At 41.5% G+C, this 25,897-nt stretch overlaps 3 protein-coding genes across 4 annotated transcripts; 2 read left to right on the top strand and 1 right to left on the bottom strand.

Moving 5' to 3' along the window:
- Window positions 1-6,300: 6,300 nt before the first annotated feature.
- Window positions 6,301-11,896, bottom strand: ska2 (spindle and kinetochore associated complex subunit 2). The gene is made up of 7 exons (XM_030792766.1): window positions 11,858-11,896; window positions 9,479-9,568; window positions 9,117-9,293; window positions 8,938-9,012; window positions 8,690-8,732; window positions 7,140-7,272; window positions 6,301-6,781 (listed from the first exon to the last, which is right to left on the bottom strand). Exons 1-7 carry the CDS (start codon window positions 11,888-11,890, stop codon window positions 6,649-6,651), a joined length of 684 nt encoding a protein of 227 aa, XP_030648626.1. The 5' UTR covers window positions 11,891-11,896; the 3' UTR covers window positions 6,301-6,648.
- A 1,114-nt stretch (window positions 11,897-13,010) lies between these two features.
- Window positions 13,011-17,084, top strand: mdh2 (malate dehydrogenase 2, NAD (mitochondrial)). Of its 2 annotated transcripts, XM_030792478.1 has the most exons (9): window positions 13,012-13,171; window positions 14,526-14,694; window positions 14,893-14,976; window positions 15,183-15,292; window positions 15,592-15,717; window positions 15,835-15,912; window positions 16,049-16,148; window positions 16,235-16,386; window positions 16,741-17,084. In XM_030792478.1, exons 1-9 carry the CDS (start codon window positions 13,109-13,111, stop codon window positions 16,870-16,872), a joined length of 1,014 nt encoding a protein of 337 aa, XP_030648338.1. In that variant the 5' UTR covers window positions 13,012-13,108; the 3' UTR covers window positions 16,873-17,084. The 2 variants fall into 2 exon arrangements, with proteins under 2 accessions (XP_030648339.1, XP_030648338.1); XM_030792479.1 differs by lacking the exon at window positions 15,592-15,717 and having other exon boundaries at window positions 13,011-13,171.
- Window positions 17,085-18,550: 1,466 nt separating this feature from the next.
- On the top strand, window positions 18,551-23,591 carry LOC115828274 (uncharacterized). Its single transcript, XM_030792228.1, has 13 exons — window positions 18,551-18,682; window positions 18,836-18,924; window positions 19,053-19,149; window positions 19,397-19,680; window positions 19,772-19,935; window positions 20,062-20,208; window positions 20,405-20,485; window positions 20,638-20,737; window positions 20,902-20,960; window positions 21,057-21,177; window positions 21,312-21,393; window positions 21,734-21,878; window positions 22,002-23,591. Exons 1-13 carry the CDS (start codon window positions 18,551-18,553, stop codon window positions 23,576-23,578), a joined length of 3,078 nt encoding a protein of 1,025 aa, XP_030648088.1. The 3' UTR covers window positions 23,579-23,591.
- Window positions 23,592-25,897: the final 2,306 nt, after the last annotated feature.

Below are 25,897 nucleotides of genomic sequence, written 5' to 3'. Positions count from 1 at the left end.
AGCTTTGCAGGTGATCATAGCTAACGCAGGGCCAAGCAATTGTGCACCTACTGGACCAGTGCCAAGGGTTTTGCTTCGGTGTAAACCCTATGTACACATGCCCATATATCTCCAGATTAATTGATTGTGTGTGAGAGAGAGAGAGAGGATACCGTTCTATGATATTCTGTATAGTCACCTTTTGATGTTTTCATTTTCTTATCCTTTCATTCTTGTGTCAGGCATTCAGAGTGAGAGTGAGGAAGAAACAGACTTCCACACTATTAATCAAACTTTGAATCTGTCCAGAGGAGCATGGGAAACCTCAGGGCACAGGGAGGTAATATATGAAGGGGAGAAAGAGTTTGCGTTGGCAGGGATCTCAGATATCAGGAACAGAGGTTAAAAGCATGTCTTTGTCATGAGGAGCTATCACATCCGATCAGAACAAACTCCTTGGCTGGTTTCTTGTGTTGTTTTGCAAGAGTCTTTACACAAACTTAATTTGGTCATTTGGGGTTTAAACAACAGAAATGTGCTGAAAGACATCATTGTGCTCTCTCAGGAATTCGGAAGCTCAGAGTCTGACTGTGCCCGGTCACCTGTGGAACCTTCTAGTATGTTCTTCACGCCCGGGCGGGATTTGAATGTCACCTCCTCCCGAGAGGAGGGCTCAGAGGTGAGATTTACTGCATCTCCTCTTAAAGTATGAACTGTAAATTTGACAAGTCTGACACACTATTGCTCACTCAAGATGTCCAGGTCAGAAGAAGAGGAGGAGGAAGACCTGGATGTGACAGTGGAGGTGTGTCGCCGTACCATGACTGCAGGAAATAAGCTGGCGATGGAAAGCAGTTACAGAGGTTAGGGTTAAACCCAAAAATCTCATGATAAAAGTGGACTGTAGTATTGACCATACGAGCATTTGCGTTAAGTAATGGACCTGTGCCAGTGTTCTGTAACGTGTTCATCTGAAAAGTCCACTGTGCCTCTGTTTTTACAGTGTTCTAGAGTATTTTGACAATGTTCTAGAGTGTTTTGACGATGTTCTAGAATACCAGCCAGCTCAGGAGGAGTCCGCAGCCAGTGAACCTAAGCCCAGCGTCAGTGAACAGACCCGTATTACAACTACCAGGTTCGAGGAATACCGTGATCTGCACTTTGTCGGGTTATGTCGTTAATTTGGTGAATGCTCATTGAGTGATATTTTTGTGACTTGTGTTTGTCGCGCTCTTCACGGGGCAGCCATTCGCCAGGGCTGGCAGAGTTGGCGGAAATTTCCAGCATCACCTGCTCTCCTGCTCAGCACCAGGAGTGGGAAGGTCAAAACAGCATATCCCAGAGTCCTCATACCAGACGCCTTCCCCCCTGCAACAGCACCCCACGCAGCCCAGGTACTGTTTCTCAGACAGTTTTGGCCGGGACAGTTTGAATCCCAGTGGTGCCACATTTGCAGTAGTTTGTTACTGGTGTTCCAGGGAATCAAAATTGACTCTGTTCCCTTTTGTAAAGAGTTATACCACCCTCACTCTGCCGGTAGTACTCTCCTCTATTCATGTTATGTCACTGGCTAATACTGGGCAACTCATAGTTTACCAAGATACGGTGGCTAGCTTGTGTTAGCTTCACTCACCCAGACTGTAATGACTTCCGTCTGAGCAGTGTGGCTTTAGAATTTCTTGGCAACAGGGCATTCCAAATTTGGAAGAAATGGAAGGTTTGAAAAGCGTATTTTCGGATTTTGAAATAACATTTCAGTGCTTTCTTTCATACGCTCTCTTACACAAAGAAAAGAATGTTTTGTTTTTTGTTTATTTGTTTTTTGTTTATTACAGCCTCAGGACATAGTCTCTACCTGCAGGGAGCTGGAGGTTGTTCTGGGCCCGTCCCACATCTTCAGAGTTTGCTGGACACCTCACCGTGGAGTACCACGTACACTACTGCTGAAAAGGGAACCAGCAGCACGGTTAGCTATGGTCCTCCCCTCTCCCCTAACTTAACATGTCTCCTCAGCTTTAGCTCTGTTCTCCTATTGTACTCATGTGAGTCCAGCCTGTAGCAGATAAAATGTGTGTCTCTCGTGTCCTACAGTCTTCTGCAACGCGAGTTATTGCCCAGGAAGTGACAGATATGCCCACCGAGGGCGCTCAGGACCCGAACCGTGGTCCGGACGCCGAGAGCCGTCCCGGCAGAACTCAAAGCGACGAGCGCCGCGGTGCCACTCCTTCGGAAACGGAAGAGGAGGCGGATGATTCGGACACGAGGAGCTGCGCGTCAGACCGCCCCGATTCTCTCAGCTCTCCCCATTCACCAGAGGAGCCCCCAGATGCTGGCTCCTCCCTGTTGCTAGAATGTGAAGAGGAAGGTGTGTTTTATGAGAAGTCTGTCTAATCTATCTGATTAACAGGGTTCTTCACAATTCTTACTCTACAGTCACAAATCATGGTGTGACACTTAAATGAATGTACATACCCACCCTCACAACCATCTGACATGAAAATGTTTTTTTAAAAAAAAAAAATTACATGTCTTTGCAGAGAGCATGGCTTTAGAAGCTGAGGAAGAACGTGAAGGTTTGCAGCGTGCCGGCCTATACCATGAACTCGTTCTAGATGAGGAGGAAATTTCCAATAACGAAGACATAACAGATAATAACAATGATGTATCTGATGACGGAGGTGGTGCACAGGCTGAAAGACATGGTAACACGCTTCCCTAAGTCACATATCATGGCATTGCAATGGATTTTAATGGCATACACCATCAAACATGTTTGTTACCCAGTATTTTAACACATATTTATTTATCTCTGTTTTTAGATCACGCTCACAATTTTTATGCTTCTACACAAGACGGTGAGGTGTCTACACACAGGAGCAGTGGAACAGTTCAGCCTACGGAGGCTCCTGATTCTCTGGAGGAGACACAAAGGTATATGCGACATTCCGCTCTGAGGTTTTTTGATATGTGGAAAGCCAAATTAAATCAGACGTTGATTTAAAAAAAAAAAAAATGCATTTGGCACATACTCAAACATTTTTTTTCACCGGTTCTAACTTAATCAGCATCTTATACATTGCCATAGAACTCATGATTACCTTTTGAGTTTTCTGCTTTTTCATCAAAGGGCACACTCCACATTGGATGAAGTTTTGCAAGGCATGCTGGTTGAGAGATCAGCAGGTCAGAGAGCCGTGAGAAGCCCTGGGCCTGTCTCACAGAATAAGCCACAGTGAGTGTCCTCCTTTCCCATACTGGCCTGTGAGGACTCCCAGTACTGTCCCAGGACTGAGTGTGACCCTCCTCTATTTCAGGATCTCTCTGCCAACTCCTCAAAGAGAGGAGGAGGTTAGTGAGGAGCTAGGGTGTCCAGGAGGGGACAGCAATGAAGCAGGAGCCCAGAAAGGAGCGGAAAATAACGATGGAATCTCATTTGTTCCACTAGCAGGTGACTATTCTGTAACCAGGGCTGTGGAGACAGTACACAAAGCCTTCGACTCCGACCTCGACTCCGAAATTTATGGTACCTCCGACAACAACCCAATTTTGCTTCCGACTCCGACTCCTACTCCACAACTGCGACTCCGACTCCACAACTGCGACTCCGACTCCACAGCACTGTCTATAACACTATGCAACAACAACAACAACAACAAGCTCATCCAGAATTCCAGACTGAATATGATTGCTCATGAGTTGCTCTCTGTGCTTTTCTACAGAAAATATAAATGAACAGGGAGAGAATCTGGAGGCAAATACAACATGGAGCCAACCTCACAGGTACAAAATCTCCCTTATTGGAGTATCTCTGTTTTACCCCCTAAATTTTTCACGTAATACACTGTCTAGCTTCTTGTGATTCAATCTGATTTTTTTTTTTTTTTTAATACCTTTTTTTTCCCCCACAACAGAGCACTATTTACCAATGTTGCCTGTTTGCATTTTGAAATCCATTAAGTATATGTGTGGGCTGACTGAGCAAATACACTTTCACATTCTATGTCACAGAGCAAGAGTTGAAGCCGCGGCTGTGTCCCACTTCCTGTATGAACCAAATATGAGAAATATAAACCAGATCATACACGATGTGTAAAACCCCCAGCTGACATTTTAAAAAAAGAACATTTATTTGGGTGGTAGAGTCATTCCCCACTTCAAACGGCATTCCGAATCAGTGTAGTTTCGATTGCATTGTGGTGCGTTTCATTATGAAAAGTGAGCATAAGTTAAAAAAAAAAAAAATGCAAAAGATTGATCGTAAAAAAACCATCCAAGACCCTGACAAGCACCCATATAAGCGTTTTGGATTTTTTTTTTTTTCAGCGTTATGTAATACGTTATGCCGTATGTGAAATATGTTAAAAAAAAAAAAAAAAAGAAAAAAAGAATGAACTTCCCCCTAAAGGTTTTACATTTATCCATTTAGAGCAGTTATCTGGGCACCATAGGGCAAACAACCTTAAGCCGCTTTGTTATCTGGGTGTGTTTGTCTAAATCATAGCTCATTTATATGTCCAAAATAGTTTCCCAAATAGTAACTGAAGTTAATCAATAATAACAAGTTCAGCTATTACCCAACAGCTGAAGTACTTTGTCTCTGATATAACTACCTACTTGTGCTTTCTTTGCCAAAATGCCTTCTTTCTCCTGCAGGGTGATTGTTTTGGAGCAGACACCCACTAAAACAGAGAACCACATAAGAAGTCATCCAAATGATTCCTAACAATGGAACCAGTATTCCTTTTTCGTTTCCATTACCACTCTGCAGATGGATCACCACAAAATAGCTGTTTCATCTCTCTAATGTTTGCTTTGTTTCAGTTCCAGTATCATTTAATTGAGAATGTGTTTTATGGTTTTACGGGTTTTCCAGAACAATCTGATGTTTCCTATTTTAAGTATTTTATGTTCGTTGCTATGACTGAGTTTATTCATTCATTTTATATTATAACACAGATGCAAATCTCAGTCAACTTTTAAATGTTCATAAGCATTTGGAAACGATTGCTGAGTGAGAGCCTATATCATCCACGAGGAGGACCACTTGGAAACCATTTTTAATCAAATAACAAAGAAATATTTATTTGGTTGGTCAAGTTTCATTACCTGTTTGTTGTTTGTAAACAGGGCCATCTCTGCATATTTATGTTTTTTTCCTCCGATTCCTCACATGAAATGAAATGTTATATAAACAGTTGTTATAGCTGTGTCCAGTTTATCATTTTGTACTTGCATTACTGTTTTATGACATTGTTACGCTGGGTTTTTGCTTATTGTTGTCATTTTTCTGTGCTGTTTTAATGAATTATAAAGATTTTAAATATTTATAGATCAGACGGACTGAAATAACACCAAAGAAAGTCTTACCATGATCTGTTGAAATCATTTTAAACACAATATGGTGCTATTGTAAAGACATCAACATTAAATTATTTCTCAGAAATGCTTCTATGTGACACGACTTACAATACTTGTGATACCTGAAACTGCCTAATTCAGATATGATTTTGCCTGGAACACTGTCATCATCCTTGTATACCTGGCTGTCATCTGTTCAAAGCAAAATAAATAAAAAGGTCAAAAGTTCAAACACTGCCTCAGATGTTTTCACTTTAGGTTTTTATTAAAAAAGCCACATTCAGCTGGACAGGAAGTAACAAGGAATGCCCATCGTTTCTGAACATCCCTCAGTAACTACATCAGATTTAAATTACAGTCATTGTATATACAAAAAAAAAAAAAGACCGCAAAAAGGAAGGGACATAGCAGAACAGCATGCATAGAGGAAATGATACCGCATAACAACAGGAAAAACACAGTGACAAATTGCTGAAACGCACTTGTACCCTATTTAAAATAGGAGAGAGTGCATTTCAGCATCTGACATAAGAAAACGTACATCATCAATATGCACAGCACAGCTCTGCACAGAAACAGCTGGTCTCTGATGAGTGAACAAAAGAGAACGGCCACTCCAATTTAAACCCTTTATTTATCTAATAATACAAAACAAAAGTATCTTAAGGTTTTATTCAGCCTCTGTCCAAAACATTATAGGATAAACCACTGCAGTGCTAATAAGTGCTTTATCAACAATTCAGCACTTCATCCAAACTTCATGGATCGCCCTACACAAATTACCCTCTTATTTATATACGCCGAAAATGAAAATGTGCTTTCATTAGTGAACACAACCACTAAACACATTGCCCCAAGTAAGCATTGGATTTAAAATGACGCGTTAAGTTTGTCAAACATGGGAAGTATAAGATTAAAAGGGGGGGGGGGGGGGGGGGGGAGGTTTATAAACAAATTCTTCAGATAAGCACAAAGTGCCCACGAGCAAGAATGACATCTTCTCGTCTTGGGCTGGGCACCATTTGAACTGTGCGGCGCGGCTTTTTTTTTGAAGAGTGATCAGACTTGGCTCGTGTGCTCTTTGATTCCCTGTGGAATGTCTTAACGTCTCCACTGTCCACTTCACTCTCCGGCAGAAAAGCTCACGGTGACATTCTACGCACGCAGCCACTTACGCTGGCGTCCATCTCCGTTTGAGAGACTGGGACGTTGGGAAAGGAACAGAAACGCTTGTGGAAATGTTTGTGGAAGGGGAGAAGCGGCTGCAGGGGTGGTTAAACAAAACACAAGACGTTGGGTTACACTTGTTTTTCAGCTTTGCTGTGTCAGGCAAACGTTGCCCTTCTTGTCCAGTTCAATGAGCGAGAGGTGCCGTAATGTTTTTAGTCCAGCGTCGCTGACTTTCATGTTCAATTTCTTCATTTTTTGCTGGCCTATTGGGCCTCTGGACAGACAAAACAGTAAATGTTAATGATCTATCAAGGTTATCTGAAAAAGCTACACACTCATACACAGCTGCAATGGCATCTAAAGGTTCCAATCATTCAATTATTCAAAGGTTAGCCATTCACAATGTTCCATATAAAAACAAAATGATTTATAACAAGGGCTGAAATATTCTTGTTGTCTATTAGAGTCAATGTGAAAGTCAAAGCAAATATAATTAAACCTACACGTTTTATATGAACATGTTTTAAGCAGCGCAACTCTATGAAAGCCATGGTAAGCTTACAAAGCAACTTATCTCTGCCATAGGATAACCATGAGTTTCAAGGTCAAAAGTAGTGTGTTTGCACAAATACCGTTTTTCTGAGGAGAAATAGTCATAAAGTTGCTTGTAGAGTGTATTGAGATCAATTAGCTTGACGTTCACACGCACACTTCGTGGGACAGCCTCAAATGTCGCTTCACTCACTTCTACCCACTCTTTTGTTGCTGGGAAAGAGAATGAACAATTAATTAACTTTCAAGAGTCCTCTAAAAACAATGCTAACACTGAAGGAGTTATCAACTTGTGTGTGTGTACATAGAAAACATTCTTCGCACATGAACAATAATAGTAAACACTAAAGTCATATGTTTAAGACAAAAAGAAAACGTATTACCTAAAGAACAGAAATGACAGTGTGTTTTACAGAATACATATTACGCAAGAGTTCGGTGTTCACAACCGAGAGCAAGGCCCATATTCAACAAGGATCTTGGAGTTCGAAGATTAATAGTCCCAAGTGACGCTAAAAGCAAGAATTCAGGAGTGTATTCATTAAATTAGCCCACTCACACCAACTTTTAGAAATGTGCGAGGAAAAGCACTACGAGACGAAAGGCCTTTGCTTGCAGGAATGCACACCGCCTAATCAAAATCTCTTTGAGAACAGAGGAGTGCAGAGAACGACGCGATACCTTAAAGAAAAATTCATCCTATCGAGACTTCTAAATGAGATAATCACCCAATCACAACCTTCATTTCCAATATAGTGCTGAGAGCGGGCACAATAGCTAATGGCGAACGTTTGTAGTATCGACTGCAACCCTGCACACTTCGCAAAAAATACCAATTACCACGCACACCACCTCACTAAACACGCTTTTCCTTTCGACTGCACATTTAGAGGTTTTTGGTACAGCAGAGAGAGAATAAACATTCACAGTACAATCATGTTACCCTAAATATATGAGCGATAGTTTTCAGAAGTTATGAGGGGCATTACCGATGCACGGTGGTTTTTAGGTTACCGCATCATCAGTATGTCACCACGACCATATACTTGATATAATTTGATAAATGCAAGTTTACAGTCTATTATTCTGTTACTCAGTCATGTGTTATGATATATATATATATATATATATATATGTATGTGTGATGGTCAACGTTCAGATTGGCACAGGCGACGCACGCCGGTTTTAATGCTATCAAATCAGAACGTCACCAAGACCAAGAACGCAAAGACCGCAAATATACTCGCAATAATAGTCCAATTGAGAAAGGACGACTTTCCGCGCCTATGTATATTACGGTCGTCGCCTAGTGAATTATGTTATCAAATAAATGGGAAGGTCCATTAAAGTTTTATTTATTTAGATCATCTACCGCAACTGGTTGATTCTAAAAGGCGAGTGTTCGGTGAACTTGCGTTCGAGTTGGACTGGCAGCTGCCAGTTTCCTGTTTATAACAATTTAGGCTACGCTCCTAAACTCGGAGAAGTTTCCAGACACATATTTTTCAGTAAAACCCCTACACATATAGGGAACTTCCTCAGTTTCTTTACAGGATTTCAGAGCTGTGCCATTTCAGAGATATTCTCAGCAGCAAGACATTTTATGAATAAATGCATCCTCTTTACTTACATTGCGACTGTTGTTGGACTTGAGACTCAGACACTGGTGGAGCCTGTAATACAGTCAGTGACATGAAAGTTACTCACACATCAAAATCTGAAATGTGATACTTGCAAATCTTATTATACTCAGAGCTTTTTAAGTCTTGCAATAGTCGGCGCTTATGGAAAAATTATTCTGCATCGAAATGGAAGCATCAGCATCAGTCACACCCAACTAACACTAAGACAGATTTCAATGGCTGTGCATCAAATTACCTCTACAGTAAGTGAAGCAACAGATGAGCAGAGAACCTCTTTTGCCTCTTGTTCCTTCTCCGTCAGTGGTGGAATCTAAGTCGGACAAAATACCATGTCTTCAATCACTGTACCTGTTAAGATTTATGAAACTGTCCAGCATTCGCGAGTCTAGTTTTACGTGTAAAAGGTTTGTGCACCTCAACGTCAGCCCTGCGCTGCAACTCTTCGACGAGCATCAAAGAAGTGCTGAGGTGTTCTCGGATGGAGTCCATCGACTTCTTCTGTTCAGCTTCAATCTCCACCACCTCTGCACACAGAGCTGCATGCCGTGCCTTGATGGCGGTCAGATTCTCCAACAGTTTAACTGGGTTTTCCTGAATTCAGAGGCACAACACAAATCTCAATGGCTTGACTGACACGCATACAATTAATCTGACATCCAGCGTGTCAGACTTTTTGAAGTTTAATCATTCTTCTTCAATAAGCAGTCTGCTTTAGCACTGACAGAGAACTTTTGTTTGCTTTCCGAGCGCATACGGTTGGGCGCGTACGGACTAACCTCTGACGCTCCGTTCTCTCGGGCGCTGGTCAAGAAGTCAAATTTCAACCGTTTTTCCACATACTCTAGGTCCGCCTCGGCTTTCTGGAACTACAAGGACAGTTTGCTAAATGTTGGGTTGGCAGAGTCAAGTCTCCATGTTATATCATCTCAAAATACACTTTTTCTTAATGACCTTTACGTAGATTCCTGAGCTTATTAATGTAAAAAAAAAAAAAAAAAAAATATATATATATATATATATATATATATATATATATATATATATATATATATATATATATATATAACACTTCCGTTTTAAACAACGTGAATCCCAAAGGTTTGTGATGACTCTGTGACAGGTAGAGTGACATGAGAAGGGCATTACCTAAAGCCTGAAACCCTATAAGCAATATTGCACTACTCTGAACAAAGTGGACAGCAGAGACAATACTGATAGGGTCCCAGGAATTAGGATCAATCAGCTTTACCATATACACTTGGGGAGGTAAAACTAAGCAACTGTGCGGGATGAACGTTTCTTTGTCTATAAGTCATCATCAGTGCACTTGACATCATATTTGATGAGAGAGCACCAACTCTGAAGTGCATTCCCTGGTCTCTGGCATAAAGTGACTAAAAAAAAAACAAACAATCGAAGACAAGAACTGATTGTGTTTAGAAAATTATGATTATGAAATTTTTATAAAAACCTGCTGATCCATCAACAAACTAATGTAAAAATAAACCTCTTCCCATTGAGTGTTTGTGTGTGGGGGCAATATTTACAGATTTGGGGCCTTGATATACATATCCAGGAAAACAATCAATGTAGAAATAATGCACATGCTCCGTACAATATCAATTTTCAGTTGTATTAATGGATTACCTATTTGTGTGACACACTGCATATTTGCAGAGAACAAACAAACAAACAAACACTTTTTATACACATGTCAGAATCCATACAACATGGAAAAGTAACATGATTAATGAATATTTGTAAAAATCTAAACCTCAACAATTTGCGTCTTTGAAAATTGTGTGTAGCTGTTTTCAGACGCTTTGACAATACTATTGCACTGCTAGCTGTCCTATACAGTAGTGCAATGAAGTCAGAGCACCTGTAAACAGCATCAAAAGCACTAACTCCCCTAGAAGCAAAGCACTTGACATGCCTCATATTATAACTCTACCTTGGGAAAAATCCCTGGCCAATGCCCTTTTAATATTGCACTGCTTTCATAACAGGGTTACCAGTAGTACAACATAAAAGGGGCACTGGACAGACAGAATGAATTCTGAGGGGTCTTCGTTTAGCAAGATGAGTGAAGACAATCTGTAGACAATCTGGGAGGAGAAACTGCCTATAAAATAATCCTGAAAGAAAAATTTGTCCATATAGTTATCATCACTCCTCACGTGTAACGATTCTCAAAAGTTATAATGTGCTGAAATTATAGAAACAATAAAACCTCAAAAGAAATGTAAGTCATGAAGAGAGAACAGAAACAGAGAATGCGCCCTCTGATGTTAGCTGTAAGTGAACTATGATTTAGGTTACCATGCATATAGAAGTTTAAGTTGACCGATCAGTCGGTGACATCAGTGAGTGGCTAGATTTCAAACTGTCATGTTGAGCTGGGAAAAGTTAACGGTAGTCTGCTTTTGCATTGCAAGTTTAGTATCATGGTAACCTGGATTTATCTGTCTGCTTTTGGACGTAGCTAGCAAACTGCCATAGTCCTAAGAGGTATGCTAGCTGTAAGCGGCATGATCTACAGGCAGAGGAGGGATATGCAATAGCATATTTCAGTTTACCTAGCTGGCTCTCAGTTGAACGCTTCTTGTTTTGGTAAGCGGTGATTGCTTTTGAACCCTTAAGGCTGACGTTGAGTCTCAGAAGAAGACTTATGGAGATTCATTTTTAAACATCAACGGTCACGTACGGGGAGCGCGCGGTCTCGGGGACACGGATATGGCCTCTTTTCGAACGCAGCCTTTCCCGTACTCGTTGTCCTCATTGTACCGCACGTAACAAATGGTCTCCCTAGCTAAATAAGCACTTCTTGGGCCGCATGCCATGTTTTAATTGCAACGTTTACTTTATGTAGTTAGCTAGATTGTCGTGTTATTCCCAAAGAGCTCGTTGACTGGTGGTCGTAGCAAATAAATTAGCTTGCCTCCAAAGCGTGTTTTCGTTTTTTTTCTTTTCCCCACCATGGATACAATTGAGAGGAAAGGCACAAAACTGAAAATTTGATTCGCAACATGTTGTACATCTCCCTAAACTACTGTCATTATCATCACATGATGTGCAATAACAGGCTCGAAACAATGTTATTCATATATTCTGCGTAAAATGTTTGTTTAAAGGTTTAGTTTCAGGCAGCTTACCATTGCCTCCAGCTTATCAACTGCTGTCTCCATGTTGAATAGTTTACATTCCTGAAGCAGCCCCGTAAATATAAAGCCAGCATACATGTAAAGCCTTTTCTGATTGGTTAGCTGTCAGGAACCGTGGAAGAGGATTGGTTATTTAAGAGGCACCGCAGTCGGGAAAAAGGTTAGAAAAAAGGGAAGTTCACAAAATGGCGTTCCAAGCATTGGTTGGACGAAATTGCTTTCAACAACCATTGGACAGTGGCATGGACTGTTGAGAAAGACATCTCCTATTGGACTGTGATAGCAAAACCACTGATATTAACCAACAGCTGGTTTTTTGCCATTTGAAAAAAAGTGTAAATTTGTATATATTTTTAATTATTAAGAAAGAGTGACAACAAACTTCTTGATAAGTGTTTGATTCAATTCTACACTTAAGCGAGACACACTTAACAATGGAAAATACGAAAGGCACAAGTTTAAATAAAGGGCAGTTTACTTAAAGATGTTTTCTCTTTTTCCAAGATGAGGTGCTCTGTGCGGTTGAGGTTACTGACATCTGAAAAAAAACATAGATTTGAAGGGAAAACGGCGCGGGATGAACTGGTTAGTTTGACGGCAAGCGATTTGAGTGCTATCAGAATAATTACTTGTTTTCAGAATAATTAAAGTTGTTAATGAAGCCATGGTTTCATAATAGTTTGTGTGACTCCTTTCATGTATGCAGCGTTCTTTTAATGTGCGCACTAACTCAACTAGTTGGTCAGAGGGAACTGAAAGAATTTAATCAAAAGATTGGTTTTATCTTGATTGACGATCGTGCATAAATTACACGTATTAATTGTACGTTTATTCAGAGCCTGCTGGTCACGTTGAAGAATTGCAAACAGGTCTTATTGGAGTTCAATCCTGTCTTTGCATGGGAGAGGTTTCGAAGCGCAATTTTGACCAATCACGTACTATCAGAATACAGGCGGTGCTTGTCTTTATCTTTCGTTCATAGGTGAGTCGATAGAAGATTACACGCCCCTCATTGTGATTGATAAGAATGTTGGTCAATGACAATACGACTATATCACTGTTATACCAATCAGAAATTCCGAATACCTGATTGTAAACTGACAGCTTCAACAAAGTTTGGTAGCACACTTCCTACGTTCTCGACCGGGTACCGTGGTAGAGGACGCAGAAGTCATAGCCGAAACGGGCTCTATAAATATATTTTATTTTTATTAGAAAAGCATACCCACAATATCTGCCAGCATGTTTTCCCGCATTGCTAGACCTGCAGTAAACCTAACCCGAAGCCTATCCACATCCTCTCAGGTAAACTGACTGCAATCTGATTTTATATGTCAAAATGCTAGTGTGCTAACTTACATTGAACCGAGCTAGTTTAGCTTTAAATTTGTTAGCTTTGCGTTAGTTTGCAAGCTAGCATGTGAAATCAGTTTCACCGAATCCATGGAATAAGCAACTGGCTTAATGCTGCTTAATTTTCAACACTGCCACTTTTTGTTAAGACGCCAGTAAGGCAAACAAGTAGTAAATCGCTGTGCGAATTGTGTCAACGTTAAAATTAGTTGACATTTAACAAGCTATCCAGGAGCCTTAATCATAAGGTCAAGGCAGTTTTAGTGAGCATAGTAGGTTCGCGTGGGACGTATTTCATTCAGTATTAGCTCGCTCGTCATGGTGGCTGTCAAGCTAGCGAGGGAAGTTTTATTCGACCTTGTCGACTTGCACCCCTCGACGGGATCAGTTCGATCTGATCTGCTGGGATATCACAGGCTGCGCTATCATTAGCTGCTTGCACTTCCTCGAGAGGTCAGACAGTGCACTCTGGAAAGGTTGTTACAGTTTAGTTGTTACAGTTTTTATTTATTTATTTGGTTGCACGAAAGAAAATATGACGAAAGAATTTCGACCTTCATCACTGCTGTAAGATGTTTTTGAATTCATGAGGACCTTGCATCGACTTGTGGACTTTTGAAGACGTGTGAATGATTCTGTCCTTTTACCTTGAATGTAATCTAAAATACAGCGAGCGCCATGTAGCACGTAACCGTTTCGATATCAAAAAAAGAACCTAAGACGTCTTTCCCTGCACATAATTGCCACTCTTCTTGGTTATGCAGTACATAACATGTATCTTGCTCTCAGAAACAACCATCTGGCCTCTACTTTCCACAGAGAGGTCCTGATTAGGCCTATACAAGCATATTAACTGCATACTTCAATTTATAACACCAGTTGTAAAATCCTCTTCCATCCGAGTATTAATGGGGATTTTATATCCCTTCTGGCATTTGGCCACTGAAGAAAAAGGAAGGGCTGGATTGTGAAATTGAGTTTTGACCTTTGTAACATCTGAGAATGTAGTACAACTACAGCTCAAGTTAAGATGGTGGCATATACTGATGCTGCTGCTCCTTCTGCTGCTGATTTGTATGGTGTGACTTGTTTTACATGATCCTTTTTACTTTACTTTCTTAAGCATGATTTTATAAATTTTGGGAGGAATAACAGATTTGTTCGTGTGTCTTTGTTGCTTTCCGTAGTTGTTTAAAACAAGGCCACGTTTTTATATTTTAGTTCTTTAAGGCATATAGGAACTTCAGATGGGATTAGTACATATTTTTACAGGAATTCCAACCTAACATCACTACTTCCCTTGCAGAACAATGCAAAGGTGGCAGTGCTGGGTGCATCAGGTGGTATTGGACAACCCCTGTCCCTCCTGCTGAAAAACAGCCCATTGGTGAGCCATCTGTCCCTGTACGATATTGCCCACACTCCCGGTGTGGCTGCAGACCTCAGTCACATTGAGACCAGAGCCCAAGTCACAGGTACTGGCAGTTCCCCAAACCATTGTTCATCTATTGATTAATCATTTGAGTGATGTTAGTGGATGGGACTATTTCCATCTGGGATTTTAAGACTTGTCTTCTCCAAACAGCTAAATCTGGTTTTCTGCATTGATGGCTCATGTGCCACTTTATGACTTTCCTCTGTTCACCCAGTTTGACCTTTTACCCCTCTGCCAGGTCACATGGGGCCCGACCAGCTGGGTGCTGCACTGAAAGGCTGTGAAGTTGTCGTCATCCCTGCTGGCGTCCCAAGGAAACCTGGTTAGTTAAACCGGGTTTACATCTTTATTTTTCCTAAGACTGTATTTTGAAAGTAGCCTAAAGTAAATGCTATTTAGATACGTCAGCAGGACTCTGAGCTGAGCCCTCAGTTAAATTTCATGCTTGTCTCTGTCAAATATGATTAACGTTTGTGAAATCGTACTGTGAAGTGATCTGAACTGAACTGTGCCGTTCTTTTTTCTCAGGTATGACTCGTGATGATCTCTTCAACACCAACGCCACCATCGTTGCCACATTGGCTGATGCCTGTGCCCGTAATTGCCCCGAGGCTATGATCTGCATCATTTCCAACCCAGTAAGCACATTTTCTTTAACATACCTGTACTCTTGGCCCATGACATGACTCATTCCTGTTGCTCATGCCTGTTCGCTGTAAAAGCGGAACATGTTTCACGTTCTTGGTTAAAGCTTCTGAAAATTGTTAAACACGTGAAATAGGAATTTTATTTTATTTATTTATTTTTTTTAGATTTTTTTCATTTTGGGTAATCGTTTAAATTTAGGGTTTAACTAAAACCAGTCTTGCTCATATCCAGCTGTGCTCTTTGCTTGCTTTACGGATACAAGCTAATGTTGTTAATTTGTTATCTGCAGGTGAACTCTACCGTTCCCATCACATCAGAGGTCATGAAGAAGCATGGTGTCTACAACCCCAACAGAGTGTTTGGTGTGACAACACTGGACATCGTCAGAGCAAACGCATTCATTGCTGAGCTAAAAGTCAGTCCACAGTTACTCAGAGAAGCATATTGTCAATTAGGCTGCACTATTGATTGCGTGTATATTAAAATACGTTAAGATTGCTTCACAATGACTTTTGTTTTGTTGTTTTTTTAGGGTCTTGACCCAGCTCGTGTCAACGTTCCAGTTGTTGGAGGTCACGCAGGAAAGACCATCATTCCACTCATCTCCCAGGTAAAACCAACGCGTGTCCCGTTAAGCCACTACAGACACCTGTTCTGAGTAGAGTTCATCACATACAAGTACAAAAGCTAAGATGTGACAAACGACACTCCTCCTAATTGAAATCAACCAATCATTTCTCCGGCAGTGCACACCCAAGGTGGAGTTCCCACAGGATCAGCTTTCTGCTCTGACTGGTCGTATTCAGGAGGCAGGCACTGAGGTGGTCAAGGCCAAGGCTGGGGCAGGTAAATTCAGACCATTCAGTGTTTTCTCAGTCCCGGTGCACACTGACTGAAGAAACAGCACACTAACAAAAATCTCGTGTTGACAGGCTCTGCGACTCTGTCCATGGCTTATGCTGGTGCCCGATTCACTTTCTCCCTCCTGGACGCCATGAATGGGAAAGAGGGTGTCGTCGAGTGTGCGTACGTCCGGTCAGAAGAAACAGAATGCAAGTACTTCTCCACACCACTGCTCCTCGGGGTAAGTTTTATTCAGCACAGTTTTGCCAGAATTAGCTGTTGCTAAGCGATGAAAGTTGAGTTGTGCACTAACGGTTGCTACCCTAAGGCAGGATTCTTGGTTAACTGGGTAACTTCAAAAGTCAAGACTGTGCAAGAAGAGTGTTCCTTTGCTATTCCTCATATTAGATCGCTCTGTCTTTGGCTTAACTTATCTGGCTAACTGAGAAATCCTGCGAGAGAAATATCACCTTGTTCTCTCTTTGAACCTTGTACAGATCTGTGGTACAGATTTGAGGAAATTTACATTGTCTAGTGTGATTAATAAGTCTTTATATCTTTTTTTTTTTTTTTTTTTTTTTTCCTACCTACTCAGAAAAACGGCATTGAGAAGAACCTGGGTCTTGGTAAACTGACAGCCTTTGAGGAGAAGCTGGTTGCTGATGCCACGGGTGAGCTCAAGGCATCTATCAAGAAAGGAGAAGACTTCATCCAAAACATGAAGTGAGCTGGTGGCACCATGTGTAAAATGTTGTGTTTTACACACAGTTCTGCGGTGGCGCTGTGTGTAAAATATTATTTATATAGTTGAGTCAGTAAATGTCAACAAGATCTCCGTAAACTCAGTTTTCCATCATGCGTGACAAGAGATGTTACTGGACACAAAATTGTTTGTTGTCAATTTTCATCAATAAACAATATGCTTCACTAACATGAAAATGTCTCGGCTTTTGTTGTAAAGCGGGAACCCCTTTTACATGTTATCTGAATTACAGTGAGAGATTTAAGAACAAGCGCAGTGCTTTGTAGAAAAGGATTCTAGCCATAATAATTAATTATTTGATTCTTAGTGACTTAGTTATATTGGGTCACACTCACCACTCACGTGTAGCAGTAATTTTTGTGTAAACTGTATTAGAGCATGCAGCTGCATAGCTGGTCCATGTGATTGTTTTTAGGACAATTTCTCATTTTAGTGTGCGTGAATTTCACAGACAGACCTCAAATGAATCCTAGTAAGCTGATCTGTTTTGACACCAGATTAAAGTGAAATAAAGCACCATCCTCTCTCTAACTTTTATATATTTATATATTTTTTTTAACTAATATATATTGTAAACTAGAAATATCTTCACTTGACATTTGCACTTAAACTGAGAAGAGCTCATTTTGTTTATTTGTATTACTGATATGTTACGTAAGCTCAAATTGGCATGCAATGTGGGAAAAGAATGTATGATGATCAAACTTGAAAGTGTATAACGTTTTTGTTTATAAGCAGGAATACTGTCGTTTAACCCTGTCATTTCCTCAAACATTAGGCCGAAACATGTTTGTATAGCTTTTTTGCATCATGCTACTCACCTTTTTAAACCTAATGTATGTGTACTGAAGACTAAATGCGAAAATACACTCGGTCAGGGACGATATGAAAATACAGGCTCGTTTTCTTTGTTATACAAGTATAAAGACATGTTTTGGGAAAATAAAATAACGTAATTAACGCCACAACGTCATGTAAGCGTATTCACAGGCCCAGTGTCTAACAGTTTCCATAAATATGCCAAACATTATATGGTTTACCTTTGATTGACAAATACCCAAAAGATATATTTTCTCTAAATTATAGAAAAGCTTCATAGCTAACAATAAATAAATGATCGTTGTTGTCTCGTTGTATTAAATAACCGGAAAGCGATTCACTGTTACGTAAACTACCCCAACTTGAGTTTCTGTCAAGGGACCAATCAATCTGGAGCGATATTTGAGAAACGACTAATGACCGCCCTCTGCTGTCCGAGAGATGGCAAGACGTCTTAGTATGCCTCATTAAGTCAAGCAGTTCCCTGAGTTTCTGAGGGCAGAATAAAATACTGTACTTTTCATTAGTTGGCACTGGGAACAGCTGATGGTACTACCTTACAATAATTTGTAGTTTTATTATTATTGTTATCAGTATGCGCACAGCTCCTCGGTCCAGGTGACCGGAAATCCAACACAGGTTTTTCGATCCTCACATGAAAAAATGCTCCCGGTATCTTGGTGTATAAGCCAACACAAATAACATTGTGTCGTCTGAGTTGAAGTCTCCTGAGGCCAAGGACGATAACGTATAATATATTCTGTTAAACTTTTTTTTAATTATTTAATATAACCAATATATTTGCAAACTGTCACATGTGCCAATGCCTTGTCTCTCTGAGGAGCGTTTGCGCGTGGTTGCGGTAATTCACGCTTTAAAAGCATTCGGAGTACGTGTGAAAAACTGGAAAAACTTTTTGAATGGAGAGTCGACAAAGGGACAAAGTATTACACAGGTAAGAGAACCTAGACACCCTTGTGGCTTGTCAGTTTGATCAAAACAGTTATGATGTATTGTAATCAAGGGCGCTGACAAGCTTTACTAACAAAATAAAATACCGAATGTTCTTAATCAGAAATGTGCCGGGCTTCTCCCATGTCTCTGCTAGGAGGGTCCAACTAAACGTTTCGCCTTTGGTCGTGACCTGCTATTAGTGCCCCAGCGTTATTTAACGGAGATGGAGGGCACAGTACCACAGTACGTCCACATCTTTTTTTAAAAACTGGGCACTAAGAACGAACTTGTGTGTGTGTGCGCAATAAATGGTCATTGTCAGCCTCATGATTTTCTATACGCTAGAAATCCTTATCTCATAAATCCCGCAGATTCTTAGTGGAAGCTTGTGAATATTTGTCCGAGCATCTCCAAACAGAGGGTCTCTTCAGGAAAACAGGCTCTTTGCCCCGCATTCGAGCTTTAAGGGTAAGACTAACAACGGTTCAGTTTAGCTTTAGCTCGGGTTGTATGTGTTTGCAGGCCTTCACAAATGGAAACATGATGTGTTTTGGGGTCTGTTATTGCAGATTTTGCTGGGTGCTGTTCTGCTATAGTAACTTTAATAGTGAAATAAATAAAGTTTTGTGACCAAACAGGTAAATTCCCGTTACATAGATCCATATGTCAGTGATTCCAAGAGTCGGTGGTTCATTTTCCTTGTTAACCCCCACAGATGGAGCTTGAGCAGGGACAACCAGTCTTTTCCCCTCCTCAGTCAGCAACACTGCAGCCCTGTGACGTAGCTTCGCTTCTGAAGCAGTTCTTGCGGGAACTGCCATGTCCTCTCATCCCTACTGATCTACAGGGTCCTCTATGCCAGGCTCAGGGGCTGGAAATGGAAAACGACCAGGAGGGCGTGAGGGACAGAGCCACTCTTCTCCTGACGGTCCTCTTACCTCCTTCTCACGCACGGGCTCTCAGATATTTCTGCACCTTCTTGAGTCGAGCTGCAAAGAGGCTTGTATCCCAAAAATGATTTGGCTACAGGACTCTCCTTGTACTGTCCTCCAAATGGGTTTTCAACTTAGAGATTTTCCTCTGTTATTAGGTGCAACGAAAATCGAATGGAGGTAGGCAGCCTGGCCCTTGTAATTGCTCCTAATCTCCTACAGTGTCCTCCCAATGCCTCCAAACTGACAGTGGGCACAGAGAAACAACTGGATCGTCAGGCAGCTGTTGTCAAGGTGCTCATATCATATGCTGACAGAATAGGTGAGACGGTTAAGCTTAGTGTGGTGAAACTTTTGACGTGTCATTGCGTGGTGCAGATCCTCAGAAAAGGTTTGAATTCTGAAATCTGATTTCACCAAGTTGTCCCTCATGTCACACATCTGCTAGGAGTTGTGCCGTCTTTCATCACGGACACGTTAGGAACAGCAGAGCTGAGGAACTCCACACCTCCTACGAACGGAACCGAATTGGGTAAAAGGTCCGGTCTCAGTGTGTACAGAAGTCTGCGGCGCCAGAGGAGGCGTAGTGTTGGAGGTGAGATTTCTTTGACCCCTGAGTTTTTTGAGGGACAAAAGTCCTGAACCAGGACTATCTGCTTTTCGATATCGAGCACTACAGTTTGCAGTTTGTGAGTTTGTTTGTTTTTCTAGACCATTACGATGGTGTAACTACATTAAAAAGAAACAAACAAAAAACTTTAATAAAACTACAGCTGAAAATATTTTCACAGAAATATTTGTGGACGCATTTACAAAACTGAAGCCGAGCCGTACACCGACCGGAACCTCAAACCCTGTAGATGTTATGCCAGGTACAGTAAAACATATTTTTATGTATTATGTTGGTGAGTGTACTATTATACGGAAGGGCTTCATCTTCAGTTGATGAAACTAGGGAGTAATTCACATAGCAAATGAACTCCGTGCACAACTGTTTGATGTCATGCCATTGGCTGCACCGCAGGCTGTCATGACACAAGCCCAACCCCTCAGTCACCTGTCACAGTCAAACGCAAAGCTACGGAGGAAACTGCTCCTGATGTGGAGGGATCTGCCAAAAAGAGGTAAACTCTTTGTTCAGTTGGAAGACAGAATGACTTTAAGTGTGATTTTTTACTGATATCTTGTTTTGCTCTGAGTTCATAGTTCCTGGTAAAAGATATGTGTACATGCATGTTTGCATTGTACTTACTGTGTGACCTCATACGTTTCTGTAATCAACGGCTAGACGTTCACTTCATGACCTGAGAGGGGATGACCAGTCCAGTAGTGCCCATTGCTTCGATGGTGAGTTGTAGTATACCTTTTAAAGGATTTCTAATACAACTTAATGTATATCTTCTATCATTTTTAATCTCTTGTCTTTGACCTGCAATAAACCAGAACCAGAGTCCTCAAAGAGTCTAAGCCCCCAAGCTGTTAAGGGCAAGGAAGAGGATCCACATATCCATGTCAGTGCTTCAAAGAAGAGAAGTCAGATTAGAGATCCCAAAAGGTTACAGAGGTCAGATGCTTCCGTCTGAGTGAAACCTGATTATGAATTGTTTTGTGCGCCTTCGTTTCACCAGCTAATGGCGTGTCCTTAAGTGGGGGAGGTATGTCAGTCCATCTTTGTGTTTTTTTGGGGTTTTTTTTTAGGCCTGCCACACATGAGGTTAAAGGTCACCATAGAAGACGCTCTCTTCGATTTTTCACCTTGTCCAGCAGCAGCAACAGCCCTGTAGGTTTTTGTTTTTCTGCCGTTTGCCAGCGGGTTTTAAAAATGTGTTGATTTCTGAGGAATGTTATCTTTTATGAAACCTCACTGAAACTTCTAAAGTCATTAAATAAATTAGGTACATTTCCTCTCGATATATTCACTACTTCCTGTGACGTGAAACTGTGTGAAGACTCTGGTCTTTTTTTGAACAAATGATGCAGAAAGCAATGATGTCTCTGAAATCAGAAAGGTATTGTTTATCTAATGCCGTGATTTCTTTTTTTTTTTCATTTTAGATGTAGAACCAAAGTCTCAATGGCGTTTAGTCTCACTGGCATTTATGTTTTTACGACGACTTTAGGCCACCACCACAGCAGCCTGCATTGATCCTGAAAAGAGGTCGATGGAATGCAAAAAGCCGTCTGTCAGTCGACATAATCCATCAAACTGTGAGAGTGAAGTTGTTACTAAGATACCCGTCATTTTGATCGATAGCCCTGAAACAGGTTTGGCATGTTTGTTTTTATAAAAATCCATTTTTTTTGACAAATTCAACTGGCTTATGTTTTATCATTTGGAAATTGCCTTTGCCTTCCTTAAAAGATTTATTTATTTATTTGCTTATACAGTAATTGTTGCTACAGAAGTCGAGGATGACCCAGATCTTCTGAACTGCAGTTTCGCTGAGAATACCGCTGGTCGCCTACAGTTTGAATCTGAAGAGTCTCCTGCTCAGATGCAGGAGTCTCCTGCTCAGGTGCAGGAGACCTGTCAATCATGCAAAGATCCTTGCACACTAAGGCTAAATGAGCATGTAGTCGAAGCTTCAGAGTGTGAGAAAAACAGCATCACAATAGAAAGGTCGACTAAAAATGAGCCTTGGAGTCAGAGTGTCGGAATAGAGATGGCACCTGAGGAAAAGCGAGAACGCAAAGAGTCCAATGAGAGGGCTGGCCAGAAACGTCGCCCCCCGAGGAGATCCATCAGCATGCCTGAGGTGACCTTGGAACAAGCAAGGTATCAAGAGGAGACTGCGGCGGCGGAGGGAGATGTTGAGGTGCAAGGTGGCATTTGGTTAGTATCTGATGAAATAAGAGTCTTAGATGGCCAGGGTACTGAGAATGCCACAATAAAAACCAAAAAGATGGGCAGTAGAGGTAAGGAAGGGAAATGTGACGTGGTGAATTGCGGAAAAACTGAGAAGACGGAGTCGGGATTTGGGTTCAGGAGAATGCATCAGCGTATGTCAGTGGCCGAACGTCTGAAAAGTTTCAGCGCGTTAGCGATGCTGCTCCGGACCTCCAGAGCTCCACCTCAATTAAGAGAGACCCAGAGAGAGGAAGGGTGCCAGAGAGCTGTGCGCCTCCGCAGACAAGGAGCGCGTCGGTTTGGGCGCTCCATCAGTCACGAGGGTGTGCCAGAGTTACTGCCAGGGCAGGATCCAGCGAGCCATCAGGGGGAAGTGCAGAGATTCTGTGAACCGGGAGACGCAAGCCGAAATTCAACTTTGGAGCTGTTACAACAGCTGCCTGGGAATCTGTCACGGCAAGAAGAGAGAGTGGACGTTCAGATATCTCAAAGTTCTCCCCGCCGCCTCCGACAGACTTTGCAGGACCTCCATACTCCTCTGCTGGGTGCAGAACAGAACCAAGATCTTCACTATGCAAAGTTAGTAAATGTTCAAGAGTCCACAGCTCAGCCAGAACCTTTAGGTATGCAGTCTGAGACGCTGGAAAATGACGAATTTGACCTACCCAGTCAGTTGGAGCAGCGATGCCACTTAAGGAGTCCACGTGAAGAAAACAGTCAGGGTTCTGAACCGCGGGTGGATGTGCCACATGATGACTCCGTACTCATCTTGGGCTCTCCTCAGCAGACTGATACTTTGAATTTCCCTGCAGACAAGTTCATGGCATTCGACGCTACCGTGTTCTCTCCTTCACAAATGAGCCCCATAGACTTTCCAGGGGAACAGGACTCCAGTCCTCCATTTGAGATCTCACCTAGTAAAGACATGTCCACTCCGGCTTCAGGCGATTTTATTGGGATGGATAAGAATGTTACTGACAGATGTGTTCTGTCTGTGAATTTCACACCTCCAGCTTTTCAGATCAGTCAACGGGCCTCCAGGAGGCGCTATAGAGACTCACCCCGATGGCCCTCTCCTGAGGTCCGCGTTACTAGATGGAACCATCTGGAACTTTGAGCTTTTGGTAAATAAGGCATAAGGAGATATATGTGTAATGTCTGTAGTCTTTTTGTGTTTGTTTTGCAGATGCCGTTCCAGGCGATGGCTAATAACTTCATTGGGAAGAGTAATTTTTTACTGCCTTGTCAAATAATATGAATTTCAACATTTACTAAATGTTTTATTGTGTTCTGTGGGCTGATATTGTATTGTTGTATATTTTTATTCTGAATAAAATATATTTTAATGATTGTCTGATTTTAATTTTTTGGGTTTGATTGCACTACAAATCTGGTTTTTTTTTTTAATCCATATGTTTTCCCATTGCCTTCACCTGCTGTTTCACATTAGCTGAATTTATTCACAGTCTTATGTCAGGAATTGTTTTTTTTTTGTGTGTGTGTGTGTGTTTGTCAGCACTGAGTCATGGCAGCAAAAGCATCTGCTCAAGGTGGTAGAATGCTGAGCAGCGTTATCTGAGCTGCAGAGAATGAGATTCACAGAACAAAACCTATATCTGTAGGATGTTGTTCAATGGACCTTTCTTTACATGATTATCCCATTACTGTCCCCAGATCATTATAATCTTGAAAAGAATTTAAAGGATTTTCTATAGGTGATCAATATGCCTTTTTTTAATTGTCAAGACCACAATGGGATGAACTATGGTATATGAATAAACACTAAGAAGCATTCAGTATTGTTCTTCAAAAAAGCTCTATTCTGCATGGTTCAACTACACTTCTTTTTTTCTCTCTCAAGAAACCTCTCCTATCTGGATGCGAGTCCTAATTGTTTAGTCTCTATAGTGTGTACGTAGTTTGTACTGAGGGTTTTCCACAGATGGTCAGTGTGTCTTTATTTAAATAATCTTAAAGACTACCTGCAGCTGAGCTCTAGTGAGCAACCATTTCCTTTCAGGAGACTTGTTTTCAGGTTGTTTAATTCATTACATATCAGTTGGTTAACACTCAATTCCTTTTCCGTCACTGTCACATCAGTAGACCTGCAAATTGAAACACATTTTTGGCAGTCAAGGTACATTATTTAGGAACTGAACACCCACCCCCTCTCCAGCCCCTGCCACCCCATCCCACGGTTATTTAGTGGTGAGCAAGAGAAAGTAGGGGCTGTCTGTCACACTCGTGCACCACAGCGTGTGAGCTGCAGATTTACACTGTCCTTGAGCACTCCCACACACACAGGCAGTCCGAGACAGAGGTGAGTGGAGGCAGTGTGTGAGAGGGAGAGAGTGAGAGAGAAGAACAGGGCTGAGGTAGACATTGGTGGAACGAGGACTCGCTGACTGATACCCGTAACGCAGCGGGACCATGGCAGAAGGCGGTGAAGGAGAGGAGGAGATTCAGTTTCTGCGGACGGTAAGTGATGCTTCCTTACCTCTCCCAGACCTACGACAGAAAGCTTACTAAGCCTATCACAGCACTGCACGGTTAAAGAAGATCGTAAAGCTGACAGCAGAAAACACTTTTTCGACTCAGAACACATGTTTTCTCTGTGACTGAACTTTTTCTGCGCCGTGGAGAACCTGTCTCATCTTCCTGAATATTTATTTTTTTTTACGCTCTGTCGATGTTTTGTTGACTGATGTCGACAGGTGTGGTACTGTCACTGGTATTGTTGTCTATTTATACATCAGTACAGGCAGCCTGGATTGTCACTGTAGCAGGACTTGGAGCATTCACTCTGTGCCGAGTGACAGCTGACACACGGCGGGGTAGCATGACAAAAAGCATGCCCTTAAAAATGATCGACTAACCACACAGTAGAGCACATAACCAACAGAAATGAGATGTAGAGATCCAAGAAACAGATTTGTTCAATACATTTAGATCACAGAGATTAAGATGTATAAATACTGTATACTATATCCATAAGATATTAAACTCTCTCTTTATGGTGGTTGGGGGGGGAGGGTGGTCCCTTTGCTCCAGTCAGAATATATGTAAGGTTTGAAGGGGGGAAAAGGAGGAATACAAATGCTAGAGAAAGCTTCTGAAGTGAGAACGCTGTCAAATGTAGAAAGGTGCTATTGTTCCTCACCTACTATACCGTGACCTGTATGTGTGTGGCCAAGTCGTAACGCAGCTGTTTGTGAACAGCGTGACTGTATTTGTGGAGATATCAGTCACCACTAAACACAGCTCATTCTTTTTATAGTGTCATTAACACCGGCAAAAAAAAAATCCTGATAGCAAGAGCTGTGTGTTTTGGTAAGATTGTGCAGTTAGTTTGTGTGAGAGACTATGCAGGGTGAATGGAGTTGTTATACTGTGTTTCCACTTTGATTTAACAATTCAAGATAAAATCAAATATTCA

This window comes from Chanos chanos, chromosome 15 (assembly GCF_902362185.1).
Source record: "Chanos chanos chromosome 15, fChaCha1.1, whole genome shotgun sequence".
NCBI classification, from domain to species: domain Eukaryota; kingdom Metazoa; phylum Chordata; class Actinopteri; order Gonorynchiformes; family Chanidae; genus Chanos; species Chanos chanos.
The sequence above is the reverse complement of the archived record's forward strand: the minus strand, read 5'-3'. Positions and strand labels throughout refer to the sequence as shown.

What these genes read in the sequence shown, in the direction of transcription:
- ska2 (XM_030792766.1), bottom strand. Translation starts at nt 11,890, where the DNA reads ATGGAGACAGCAGTTGATAAGCTGGAGGCAATG. An exon ending in TTGATAAGCTGGAGGCAATG is followed by an intron (nt 9,569 to 11,857) that starts GTAAGCTGCCTG and finishes CTGTCCTTGTAG; the next exon opens with TTCCAGAAAGCCGAGGCGGA. An exon ending in AGTCCAACAACAGTCGCAAT is followed by an intron (nt 7,273 to 8,689) that starts GTAAGTAAAGAG and finishes TCTCTTTCCCAG; the next exon opens with CAACAAAAGAGTGGGTAGAA.
- mdh2 (XM_030792478.1), top strand. Translation starts at nt 13,109, where the DNA reads ATGTTTTCCCGCATTGCTAGACCTGCAGTAAACCTAACCCGAAGCCTA. An exon ending in TGGCGTCCCAAGGAAACCTG is followed by an intron (nt 14,977 to 15,182) that starts GTTAGTTAAACC and finishes CTTTTTTCTCAG; the next exon opens with GTATGACTCGTGATGATCTC. An exon ending in CCACACCACTGCTCCTCGGG is followed by an intron (nt 16,387 to 16,740) that starts GTAAGTTTTATT and finishes CTACCTACTCAG; the next exon opens with AAAAACGGCATTGAGAAGAA.
- LOC115828274 (XM_030792228.1), top strand. Translation starts at nt 18,551, where the DNA reads ATGCCTTGTCTCTCTGAGGAGCGTTTGCGCGTGGTTGCGGTAATTCAC. An exon ending in CCCGCATTCGAGCTTTAAGG is followed by an intron (nt 19,150 to 19,396) that starts GTAAGACTAACA and finishes TAACCCCCACAG; the next exon opens with ATGGAGCTTGAGCAGGGACA. An exon ending in ATCATATGCTGACAGAATAG is followed by an intron (nt 19,936 to 20,061) that starts GTGAGACGGTTA and finishes CACATCTGCTAG; the next exon opens with GAGTTGTGCCGTCTTTCATC.